This window comes from Pagrus pagrus, assembly GCF_965226575.1.
Source record: "Pagrus pagrus genome assembly, chromosome: 23".
Taxonomy (NCBI): domain Eukaryota; kingdom Metazoa; phylum Chordata; class Actinopteri; order Spariformes; family Sparidae; genus Pagrus; species Pagrus pagrus.
The window spans coordinates 12191208-12203236 of record NC_140205.1 but is presented as its reverse complement, the minus strand read 5'-3'; the positions used below and the strand labels follow the sequence as shown (position 1 = coordinate 12203236).

At 40.1% G+C, this 12029-nt stretch overlaps 1 protein-coding gene across 5 annotated transcripts in view; it reads left to right on the top strand.

Moving 5' to 3' along the window:
• ccdc146 (coiled-coil domain containing 146) overlaps positions 1–12029 on the top strand; it is a 52662-nt gene that overhangs the window by 32928 nt on the left and 7705 nt on the right. For all 5 annotated transcript variants that reach the window (XM_084346414.1, XM_084346413.1, XM_084346412.1 and 2 more), the window contains 4 exons: positions 463–627; positions 808–883; positions 1774–1922; positions 2035–2263. In XM_084346414.1, the coding sequence (XP_084202540.1) occupies positions 463–627; positions 808–883; positions 1774–1922; positions 2035–2263 (619 nt within the window). The remainder of the gene's footprint in view (positions 1–462; positions 628–807; positions 884–1773; positions 1923–2034; positions 2264–12029) is intronic.

The following is a 12029-nucleotide window of genomic DNA, read 5'->3' as shown; positions in this document are numbered from 1 at the left end:
CTGATGATTATTTATCATAAATTTCATTGTGTTAATTTTTTGTGAAAGTACCAATAGTCCGTACAGTATTGATATCAAGCTGTTTGGTCAAAAATGTTGTTATATTTTATCTCGTCGTCCAGTCCTAGCAATTATGTAGTGCTTTTGAGGAGATTTCAAAATATTGAAATACTTAAATACAGTGATTCAATGTAATTAAGTGCATTTACTGAAGTCCTGTACTTTTAAGGTACTTGTACTTTACTTGAGTATTCACATTTTCTGTTACTTTATAACTCACTACATTTTTGATTGCATTTTCTGATATAAAGTGTCCAGATATAGAATATAAAAATTCTACACCAACTAAATCCTACAGTTACTAACAAGATGTTAAATGAAGAGAATAAACTAAATCAAAAGAACAGTCAACTGTAAATAATAGAATTGGGCTCATTGCTAATGAGTGTTTTCTCCACTTAGATTATCACAGTATTGTAATCTGTGCAACATGATTATGGACGAGAAGAATAAGTACGTCAAGCTGAAGCAGATCGCCTCACAGACGATCACAGAGCTGAGGGAGCAGGTGAAGGTGCAGGAGAACGAGCTGGAGATCCAACGTACCATTGTCATCAACAAGGACAGGTGTGTTTTGTAGAGGGTTGATGGTCGTCTATGTTAGCATTAGCCTAATTAACACTGCTGCAGAAAAGAATGCATAAACATCCACGGTGAAATACTGTTATATTACAATTGCTGTCTTTGTAAAGGTTATAAGGTTCATTTTTTTAATTATTATCTCGTTTCTGATAATTTTCTTTCCAGATCACTCACAAAGGCTCATATGAAGATCTCTAATAGCTCCAAACTGAGGGACAAACTGCGCAATGACATCTCCAAGGTCCAGGCACACAAACACAAGATAAGACCAGTCAGAACACATTGTGCACGATAAGCCAGTATCAAGAGTTTAGCAGTTTAAATAAACAGATGTCGTGAAGAGTTATTATGATCCAGGGGTGTGGCGTTGAACACAGATACAGATTCAAAACTGCCTTTGACTTGTTTCTGTAGCAGGGCCCTTGAATAGTGTTATGAGACAGTGTTCGAGTGTAACGAAGCAAACCCACGTGCAGTGACCTCTGTATTTATCTTTGTGTTTCATAAGACACTTGAGCAGTAACACGCAGTTCACAAGTTTACAGCGGTTTGTGAACTTTTGTGTTGTCTACTGTAGATGTTGCTTCTTGGTTGTTTTAAAGTCATTGCCTAGCACCATTAAGTGGAGGCATTCCATTGCACTTAAAGGGTAAACACGTGCCAAATAAATGTTGCAGTCAAATATGTGCAGATTAGACAATCGGATGGAAGTTAAAAAGTAAAGTTCTCGAGTTTGGAGAGGGTGAGTAATATTACCAGGAAAAACCTCAGAGTTTCTGAGATCAAAGTCGTTAATTCACGAGAAGAAAAATCTGATTTTCTCTGAGAGACAAAAGTATTTATGAGATAAAACCTTAAATATTCTCTTTAAAAACATTTTTCAGCAAATGTATGACTATATTCTAAGAGAATAATCCAAGTAAATTATACATTTGTGAATGTATTCTTATAAAAATACCTCTTTAATCTTTCTCTCTATTTAGAATATTAACCTCCTCTTCGGGCTGTTTATTTTTACTTTACTTTTTCACTTTTATTTTTACTTACAATGGCCCTGATACTCGTTCAGGCTAAGAACCCTTTTATGGGTCAAAAAACATATTTCACGCTCTTTTTTTACATATTTTCTAGGTTGCCTGGAAGCACAGTCAGATCACTCAGGAGTTTGAGGACAACAAACTGGAGCTGATGAAACTCACACAAATGATCAACGCCCAGGAGGAGGCCCTTCTGGAAATAAACAAGAATCATGAAACAGCCATCCAGCGTCGCAACTTCCTGTACGTGTAATTTGGAGTTTACATCATACTGCAGTAAATTCAAGAAGAGGATTTAAACTACATTTACAAATGTTTACAATCTACAAATAATGTTTGCATGTGTCACCTACAGTGGCATTCAGCTCCTGGAGCACGAGGAGGTGTTACTCAACTGCTATGAAAAGGTGAACGTCCAGGAGGCAGCCATCAGTACAGGCAACATGGGGCTGGAGACCCTGGAGAAGGAGATGAGGGACTTACAGTTGGAGATTAATGAGGAGAAGAGACAGATAGACCTGAAGAAGAAGGAGGGGCCCCTGATGAAAAGGTTGGAGGAAGAGATCGCCACGCTGCAGATAGAGGTGGGAAAAGTCTACCAACATAAACTGAAACACATCCTTACACAAACACTAACCAAAGTTTAGCCTTTAAACATCTAAACTTCCTCTCAGTCTACCTATTATTGACAGTCTGAAAAAAAAAGAAAACTTTAACAAAAGAAGTAAATCCACTAAACTTTCAGAACTGCACACTAATTACTTGAAAACCTTGTGGGTGGAAAGATCTGTCTGTACTTAAAAAATGTTGAGGATGGGTTATAGACGTGTCTCATGGAAATCATTCATTAAATCCTTGTTCTGTTGTGTGAACAGTGTCCTGGTGACAGCCTCCTAACGCCCACTCCTCCTTTCTCTCTGTCCTTTCTCATTCCTCGCCAATGTGAAATAAAAACAACGAACAGAGGCTGCTGCCTAGTTTCCCGAAAATTACAGCAAAGTGCAGGTGTACTTTCGAACTGTTATGTGCTCCTTGTCCTTTTTTTTTCTTGCAAGGGCTAGAGTTGGGCCTCCTCCAGGTGGATTATTATTATATTGAATGAGCATCGCAGAAGCTTGTGTTATTGTTTTGTGTATCGCCCCTGCAGTTTGTCCACTAATTTGTGCAGATTTTGCCTTCAGTATACAGCTGTCCACATTTCCACAGTGTCCAATCACAGCTTGACGCCCGACTACATCGGAATGTGGCCGCAGTTATTAGATTGAGAATCCTATCTGGAATCAGTTAGGCCTGTCAATTAGCACTTCCCGGTGCGATCGGATGATAAAAACTGAAAAGATTGTGTGTCTGCAAGATTTTCTTTGGAATCTTCTTGCAAATTCTGTGTGCGTTTATGCATGTCCAAGCCAGAGAATTTATCCAATAGTGCTTGAGGCCATTCCCAGCAAGGTGTGTGTGTTCCTGACCCTGTGAAAACTACAAATTCGGACATTTGTATGATTTATGTGATGTCGATGAAGAGTCCTCAAAGGATCTTAGAAGATTGTGTGTACAAGCGAGCTGTGTGTGTTGAGGGTATTCCAGACTATTGTTCAGCGGTATGTGTATCTTTGTCAAGTTAGGGGAAAACCAAAAAGAACAGTTGAGAGCAAGCTCCAGAGGACAGGACTTAAAAACATGCAGCTTCACTTAACAGCGTTACTAATGAGCATATCTCCGTTTTGAAACACTTTCAAAGCTCCAGCATATAATGAGACTTTTGAACAGCTCTATTATAATTCCAGGCTTTCTTCTTAATCTAATGAACAAACCCGGCGATCATTTTCTACTTTGCTTACAGTTAATATCAGAAAAATATGTATTTTGACCAAACTCCAAATATTCTCCAAAGACTCTCCATCACTTCCCCGTCCACGGCTTTGAGAAATACAGCATTGTAAGAAGTCTACTTTTGTGAGAAAGTATTGTGTTTTCACCCATCAAAAGTGGTCAGTTTCAGCCTTTTTTTTCAGAGGTTTTGTTTTCTTGAGGTGGTTCACATCCTCACAGGTTTGAACAGACTCAGAATCACAACTTTTGTGAGCTAAACTCATCAGACAGACATGCAGAAAGGAGATGAAGATCCAAACCAAGAGGGACAGACCCAAACAACCTCACAGTGCGCAAGTTTCACAGACACGCACATGAATAAATAACATAAAAAACACAAACACATACGAGCAACTTTTGCAATACATCGACTGACAGGCACACAGAAGGATAGATTCGAGAGAGGCAACACAAACGCACACACACGCTGATTTTCCCTGCCAGTGGCTGCGTCGTGGGACTGGGTGTGTTGCTGCTCGGGATCAGAGTGACTGGATTTGACTTGCTGTTGGACCAGACTTCTCTCATCTGAGTCTTGTGCTCTTTTGGATGAACACAGCGTTGGAACAGACTCCACCATGTGCTGCCTTTTTTGAAAAACGCCCCTTTCCATTTTCTCCATCTGTTGACTCCTTCTGCTGTTTATCATTTGTTACAAGAACCCTTGTTGGTGCCATCTTTTGTCTTTCACCCTTTTTTTGCTGTTGTTTCTGTCATCATTAGTTTCTTTACTCGTTTCCTCCTCACCCATCCTTCTTTTTATTGTTCCTTCGAGACATTCTTAAGGGTTTTGTTTCATACGGAGTATATTATTTTACTAGAAAGTCCCTTCCACTCTCCTGTCCATTCTCCCATTTTTCTCTTCTCGCCTTTCTTTTCTGGCTGACCTTGTGTTTGGCTGTAGATACGGTACATTCCTACCTTCTGTCCTTTTTGCACTCCACAGATGGAAATGACTGCCAGTTGGTCAGTCCACGGCTTTGCTCCAAACTGAAATATCCTGACTGCTATTGACAGCACGGTCCCCAGAGGATGAATCCTAAAGATTTTGATGATCCCCCGACTTATCCTTTAGGATCACCATGAGATTGATATCTTTGTTTTTTCAGTAAGGCTTTCTCGAGAACAGTCAAAATGAAAAAACACGCAATTTTCAAGTCAACCACAGGGGACGGCAAGCAACAGACATAACAGCATGAGATCACGTCTTGTACAAAACTACAACTGTAAAAACAGCAAAAAATAGCTTGCATTAGCATTCTTGCACACTAAATAAAAGGGAAAATGTCCCAGAGACTCAACACAGCAGTAGTGGCAGGATTCTCTCTCTACCAGTCAACATCCCCCAGTTCACAGAATTACAAGTACAATAGTGTCCCACACGGGATCGAAATTTTCTGAGGATTATAATACCACACAGGAGAAAGCCACGTAGCCTCCGCCTCGCTCACTCTAGAAGTCCCAACTGGAAACACAGACCGGTCCCCTAATTGTCCTAATTCGCTACAGCTGTGGCGTTCATGACCCATGGCTCACCGGCAGACCAAGGAGGCAGGAAGAGAGAGAGAGAGTGCAAGGGACAAGCACGTAAGGAGATGAAACATTGTAATGGTGACAGAGGGGTGGTGTTTCATCCTGATACAAAGGGATTTACAAAAACAAACACAAAAAGATGCTAATACCACATAATGGGCTGTTGAGCCACCCTAAATCACTGCTGGCAGGAAGTGAATCCATAGCAACAGCCCTAGTTTTGCTATAATTTTGCTCATCATTGGTGTCCCCGTCAGCATGAGCTTTTCATTTAACATCACCTTCAGGTCAATTTTCCTAATACATTGGTTCATGATTTTGAACCTGGAGACTTAATGACATTCCCATAATCTCAGCTGTATGTTGAGCTTTTGGCTAATTATTAAATGTTAGCATGCAAAAGCCCTGAAGTGAGATGATGGATATGGTAAACATTGTATCTGCTAAACATCAGCATGTCATTTTGGGCACGTTAGCATGATGACGTTAGGCACAGCAGCACTCTGAGTTAATGTTGAGCACAGCCTCACAGAGTTGCTAGCACTGCTGTCGACTCTTAATGCACATCCAGACAAGGAATGAAGACTATTATGAATGATAACATTCTGTAAACAGCTTCAGAAAAAGGATATTGATGACCTGTTACTGTTGCATATTTTGCAGAGAAACAGATATGAAACCAGAGAGATATAGGTTCACAAAATTCTTCAATGATGAGAGGAGTATGGAGATTCCAACACTCTGTTACAAGAGTTGTCATCTTTTGAAGACTAATTTTATTCATATTTTTGTGAGTCAGTGTCAGTTGTCTTGGTGATCGTCATAGAGAACATCAGTAAAGACAAAACAAACTTCCACCAGCACTAAAGACCAGTATGTTTCAAGTAGGCTTGCGACGATATGAAAATTTCATGTCACTATATTCCTGGCCAACATAAGTGCAATTCACGATATTATCCTAATAATCATCAAATTCTTATATATTCTTTAAGCTTGGAAATCCAATTAATAGCATAATTATAAATCATAAAGTCCTGGCAGTCACCTAATCTCCCAGTTGTTTTTTATTTGTAGTATTTACATACATCTGATTTAACTTGTTTTTGTGGTGGATACAATGTGCAAGCAATGCCTGCAGCCATTCAAGATAAATCAGGAAGCTAATAAAGGACTGTAAGTTAGCAAGTAGGAGAGATTTTCAAGTCATTCATGTAAGGATAGTTACAATTACCTATACTACAATTATCCCGATAATGAAAATTCACCACAATGAACTTATTGGAAGTGTTTTTTTTATCGTGATCTCTGATAAAATATGGTCCCAACCCTAGTCTCAGGTGAAATCATGTTTTTATGTGTAATTTGCAGCCTAATATTAAGTTACAGAAACATTTAAAACATTTCTATCGTTCATCAAATTGCTCTGAAAGTGACCCCAACGATACAGTTCCCCACTGTCCTCGTTATAGTTGGTGTGGACTCCACCGTACACTCCAGTGAGAGCATTTTTTAAAACAATCCATATGTAGTTATCGTTATAGTCATCACTCTTGGCACATGCGACTCCTGGAACTTTCTAACAACCAACAGTTGCACCCCTTATTTAGTGAATCACTTCTGTTCATCCATCCATGCACTCATCCAGCCGTCCACTCATTTCACATCTCTCCCTCTCCTCTGTGTGTAAATAGCAAATCATTTTCTAAATCGCTGTTTTCCCTCGCACAGCCATCTAGCTCCCCTGGGTACGGAAAGTGAATCACAGGGGTCTCTCCTATTGCAGGAGGCTCGCCAGCTCGATTCATTCTCCCTGAGAATTCATTTTCTATGCGGGTTCAATTTCCATGCAGCTGCCTTGCTGTCGATTTATTATACATATTGTGTATTTGTATTCATCTGTGACCAGTTTATCTGTTCGTTGCAGACGAGTCCCCCCCTCCCTTTGATGGGAAATTTTGACAAAGATAGATCGGGCCATCTGTGAGACTATTGAAGTTCAATATACTCTGAGGCTTTCATTTGCTCTGAGGAATTTTAATTGCTGCAAAATAAACAGAGGTTGGTGTCGGATTCTGGATTTACAACTTGTTTATGAGTCGCTGCCACGTCGACGCCTCAAACGCACGTACAGGTGCACATGCATCAGCGCGCACGCACTCAGATCAGTGCTGTGTATGATACCATTGCAGCAGCATCTAAATATTGTTCAGCAGTCCTCTAACGACTAGCTTTACTACTTATATAAAGTCACATGCACTCAGAAGATCACAATCATACAGAGATATATATTTATAGAAGGACACACACAGGCAGTAATGGATTTACAACAGGGTGGGGCTGACTTACCGCACTGTCCCTATGGAGGTGAGTCATATTGTTTGTCTGCCCATCTCTTAAATCTTCATCCAAAGAGTCTGGAACTTATTACCACGGGGAAACCCACTGTGACCGGGCTGAAAGTGAATGTGTTATTGTATGTGTGAGACAGGTAGAGAGACAGTGAGAAAAACAAGCACACAGAAATTAAAAGGCTGATACTGTAACAACACTGCGCGGTGTGTGACCTTTAAAGTCATTGTGTAACTCACCTCTGAAATCTGAATTCTCCTCACACCGCTGCCTAAATACACAAGAATTTTCCAGCTCTAATCAGACAAATCAAACAAAATCGAAGTTGGGACGTGTCCCAAATGTAGTCCAATAATGACGTGTTTTTGTTGGACTACCAATAAGTCCACTTCTCAAGATTCCCACAGTAGATTCCAGAACAAGAGTGTGATAATCTGCTAATCTTGTTTGACATATAGTCAGTTGAAAACTGTGAAAAGACAATGGGCTCTATCTTACACCTGGCGACCCCTTTGTGCCGTGCACCTTAACTATGTCCCAGATTATCTGTTGTTTAACAGCAAAAGGGAGTTGGACACGCCCTAAAAGCACTTACACCATGGGCTTTAGACCATGCAACATAGATTGTTTAAACAGGGCCAATCATATTTAATGTTTTACCTAATCGTTGTAATTAATTTTTGTAAACATATGCTTATTCTGAATTTAATGCCAGGAACACGTTTCAAACAAGTTGAAACAGGGGCAACAAGAGACTCTGGAAGCTGTGCAATGCATAAAAACACCTGTTTGGAACAGGTAAACAGAATTGGTAACAGGTGCTCGTATCATGATTGGGTATGAAATCCTTGAAAGCCTTAGTGGTTCACAACCAAGGACGGGGCGATGTTCATCACTTGAAATGTGAAACACATGACTGTAGAAAGGATGTTACCACGTGGGCTCAGGAACACTTTGTAAAACCGTTGTCAGTAAACACTTTTTTCTTTGCACAGCATCCCAACTTTTTTAGGAATCAGTGTAGTACACAATGACAACGAAAATCACCGTGGCTGCTTATATTCATTGTTGTGGTGATAACTCCATCTCATATGCAAGCACTGATTATTTTTAAGGTCATGCGTTGTCTTCCCCAGAGGTTACCTTTATTTTAATGTCTTGTGAGATGTAGCCTGAGGTTCTTTCTTGCCTCATAACTATTTCTGGCCCTGTATCTCAGAGACTGAAGGAGAGGGCTTTTGTTGTCAGGGGCTTCAAGGCTATGGAGTGATATGCCAGAAGAATTCAGGCCGACGGAGTCAGTACCCTCAAATCTCTTCTTCCCACAAGATATTACACCCTCTAACTTTTAATATTTCTTCATATCGCTTCCCATTTATTTTACGTTTTTCACTAAACCCCCTGAATCGGCCCTGCTGCAGGTCGTACTCTCATTGAAAGTAAAACCAAGAGCTGACTTGAATTTTCTCCAGAGCAACATTACATGCGTAAATCAGTTAACTAATATTGCGTGACCTGCTGTCAAACATTTATGTAGAAGCCAAGTTTAAGTGCATATTTTATGTTCAATTATAATTTATTCCTCATTTAGGGCTTTTGAAAGGTGCAGTTCAGCTCCTCTGCTCACATGTTCTGCTAATTAACCTTACGTAACCTTAATGTGATTATGACTTTACTGCTGTTTTACTTTACTGACCTTTCTGCTTTACTGATCTGTCCCTTTGTCTTTTATGCCTTTTAATTGTGAGGCACTTTGTAACCTAATTTTCAGAAGTGGTATATAAATAAGGTCATTATTTATCTTTATTACACTGTTAAGCATCCCTGCCATCTATTATGTGCTTTTGCAAGCCATCATGCTAACTATTAACTGAGCAGAAATTATGTAGATGATATGCAAATTGTATTCTGCGTAGATGTTGTCACACGCACAACGCTTTACAGCGTTCATGAGCCAAGAAAACAGCAATTCTTTGTGACTGTCAGATGAAGAAAACAGAGAGGCAGGCAGGCAGAACAGAGACACTGACACTGAGACAGATGAACACAAAGAGAAAGACAAACATGAGCGCATAGCAACAGAGGGAGAAGGACGGCTATAAAAATGTTAAGACCGAGGCCACAACAGAGAAGAGAAAAGATTGATTGAGGAGCAGAGAGAGGAGAAAGAGAGTGACAGAGACGCGCTGTATCCCATCCATCATGTAGTGTTTAAATGGCTCAGGGTGGTTTCATATGAGGGTGGAACGCAGATCAATCAGATTCAGATGTGAGGAGTGGGCACACGCTTGTCTCAGTTGGTTATTTGCAGATTCTGACGTAGCCTGAAAAGTTCATATTTATTTAAAGCTTTGACATAAATGAGAAACATGTTTCTTCACACCCAATGTTCATTATTCAATTATTAAATAGCAGTGAACTCGCTGGTGAAATGAGTACACAAGTCAAACCAAACACCAAGGATGTAGATTGTGATTATACTGAAGTTGTAATTGCCCAAAAAAATGTAATTTAACTTTGATCTATGTTTTTGCTGTGATGGCACAGCCTACATTAATGGTCTCCAGTCACCAAAGAGTTTGTAATACCACTTAAATGTGCAATAATTCCAGTCGATATCTCTGCAACACAGTACATAGTCCTCATAATGTCAATCCTGCTATTTATTCACATTCTGTTGACAACTTTATTTGATTTTTCAACTAAAGTTCTTACATATTGCCTCTTTAAATTGCAATAGCGTCACGCAGTACACGGCTGAAGTCCGACATTATTAAAAGAATAGTTTGACACTTTCTTGCTATGAGTTAATTAAGAGGATTGATTCCACATAGCTGTAAAAAGTAGTTGGTTATCTTAGCTTAGCATAAAGACTGGAAAAAGGGAGCCATAGCTAGCCTGGTTCTGTCCAAAGGTGACAGAACCTGCTTCCAGCCCCTCTAAAGTTAACTAATTAACATTATTTGTAGTTTGTTTAAGCAGTCCAACAGTTAAAGTGTAAAGACAACAATTCAACTCTTTTTAGGGGGTTTATTTCTTGCACAGAAATAAATGCTGAACTAATTTAACCAGTGACTGCTACTGAGAGAGTGGTACAGCATTGATCTACTATCCACTTCCTCATATTTAACTGTATTACAAAACAGAGTGTGCAGGAACTCAACAATCACTCAGAACATAACATGCTGAAACAGTAACTTTCAGTGGGAATCAGTGTGCATGGTGGTTAATTGGGATTACTAGTTTACACATTCTGAGGAGCTGGTTAGCCTAGATTGCTAACTTTCAAGATTCAAGATTAATTTACCTGACATTACGCAACACAAGACTGTGTTACAAAACTCAAGTTTTACTTCCCTCAGCTGCCAAAAAAAAAAAAAAACACTATACAAAAAATGAATCAAGTCACATAATAAACTAATCATGGTGAAGGTGCGTTCAGGAGTCTTGCAGCCTCAGGAAAATGTTGCTCTGTATTCTAGCAGTATAGCAGTGGTTATTGTGTATCTTTTGCCAGATGGTAGAATGGTCAACATGTTGTTGCTGAGTTGGCTGTTGCCTTTTGTTGTCTTGAATTAGTCTTGATTGAATTAAAGGTGACTGTTGGGCCTTTGGTGGAGGTACAGTATGCGCTCTACTGAGTGTGATTCTAGTATTTCTGTCTGCGGACATGTTTTGTTGGCGCAAGATGCAGTCATGAGACTTAACAGGTGTGTAGTCAAATTCAAAGATGGGCGTGGTTCGAGCTGGAAATAGAAGAGTGGCACCCCCTACTTTACTGCCCTGGCCCACATTCATGGACACCTTGTGTAGTGGAAACCATCACGGAAGCAGTTTTAAGAACTTTGCCAGGTGTTTGTATGTCTGTCTGTCAATCTGTGTTGGTCTGTGGGCAGATTTTGTCAACAGATTAGCATCACAACCATGCAAGTTGCAGTCACAAAACTTTGCTTACTTTGTAGTAATGACTCCTGATGAGTGGTGGGTCAGAACATGAACGTGTTGACAGATGTCTGATGTGATCCCATCGCAAGAGGCTTTCTAGTTGTACGCTGTGGTAGAGGGCTGTGATTTGCTCCAGTCAGCAGCACACCAGCGCATCTCCTAGTTAGCTGGTCCTAAAATGTCAGTCAATCACTGTCAGGGGGAAATGCTCGTAAAGAGCTTGAAGCTTGCACATCTGCTAAATGGAGAAATATGCAAAATATTGTTGCTGCAGTATTGCACTGTATGTTTCCTGACACGAAAATTGGCAAGAATTGAAAATTGTGTCACTGTGATCATTCACAGTTTGGTGCCCTCCATTTGCATGTTCAGAAGGGAACCGGAATCATTTTACAGGCTTTGTAATTTTGAGCTTGTTGTACGCTCAACATGCTTTCAATTCCTTTCATGGTGAGCGCGGTCTTGTTGTCAAAGTCATATTCTCTGTGAGAACTGCAGATAACCCTGGTCCCTGTTGGTCAGCCCCAATTCCTGTTCCTCCACATCTCTCGTCTCTCTCTAATTCTGTCTTTCTTGTCTGCTTTCACATCCTATCTCTGCCTCCTTCTCTCACTGTGGCCTTCATGCTGTCTCTCCTTTGCTCTTCTTCACTTT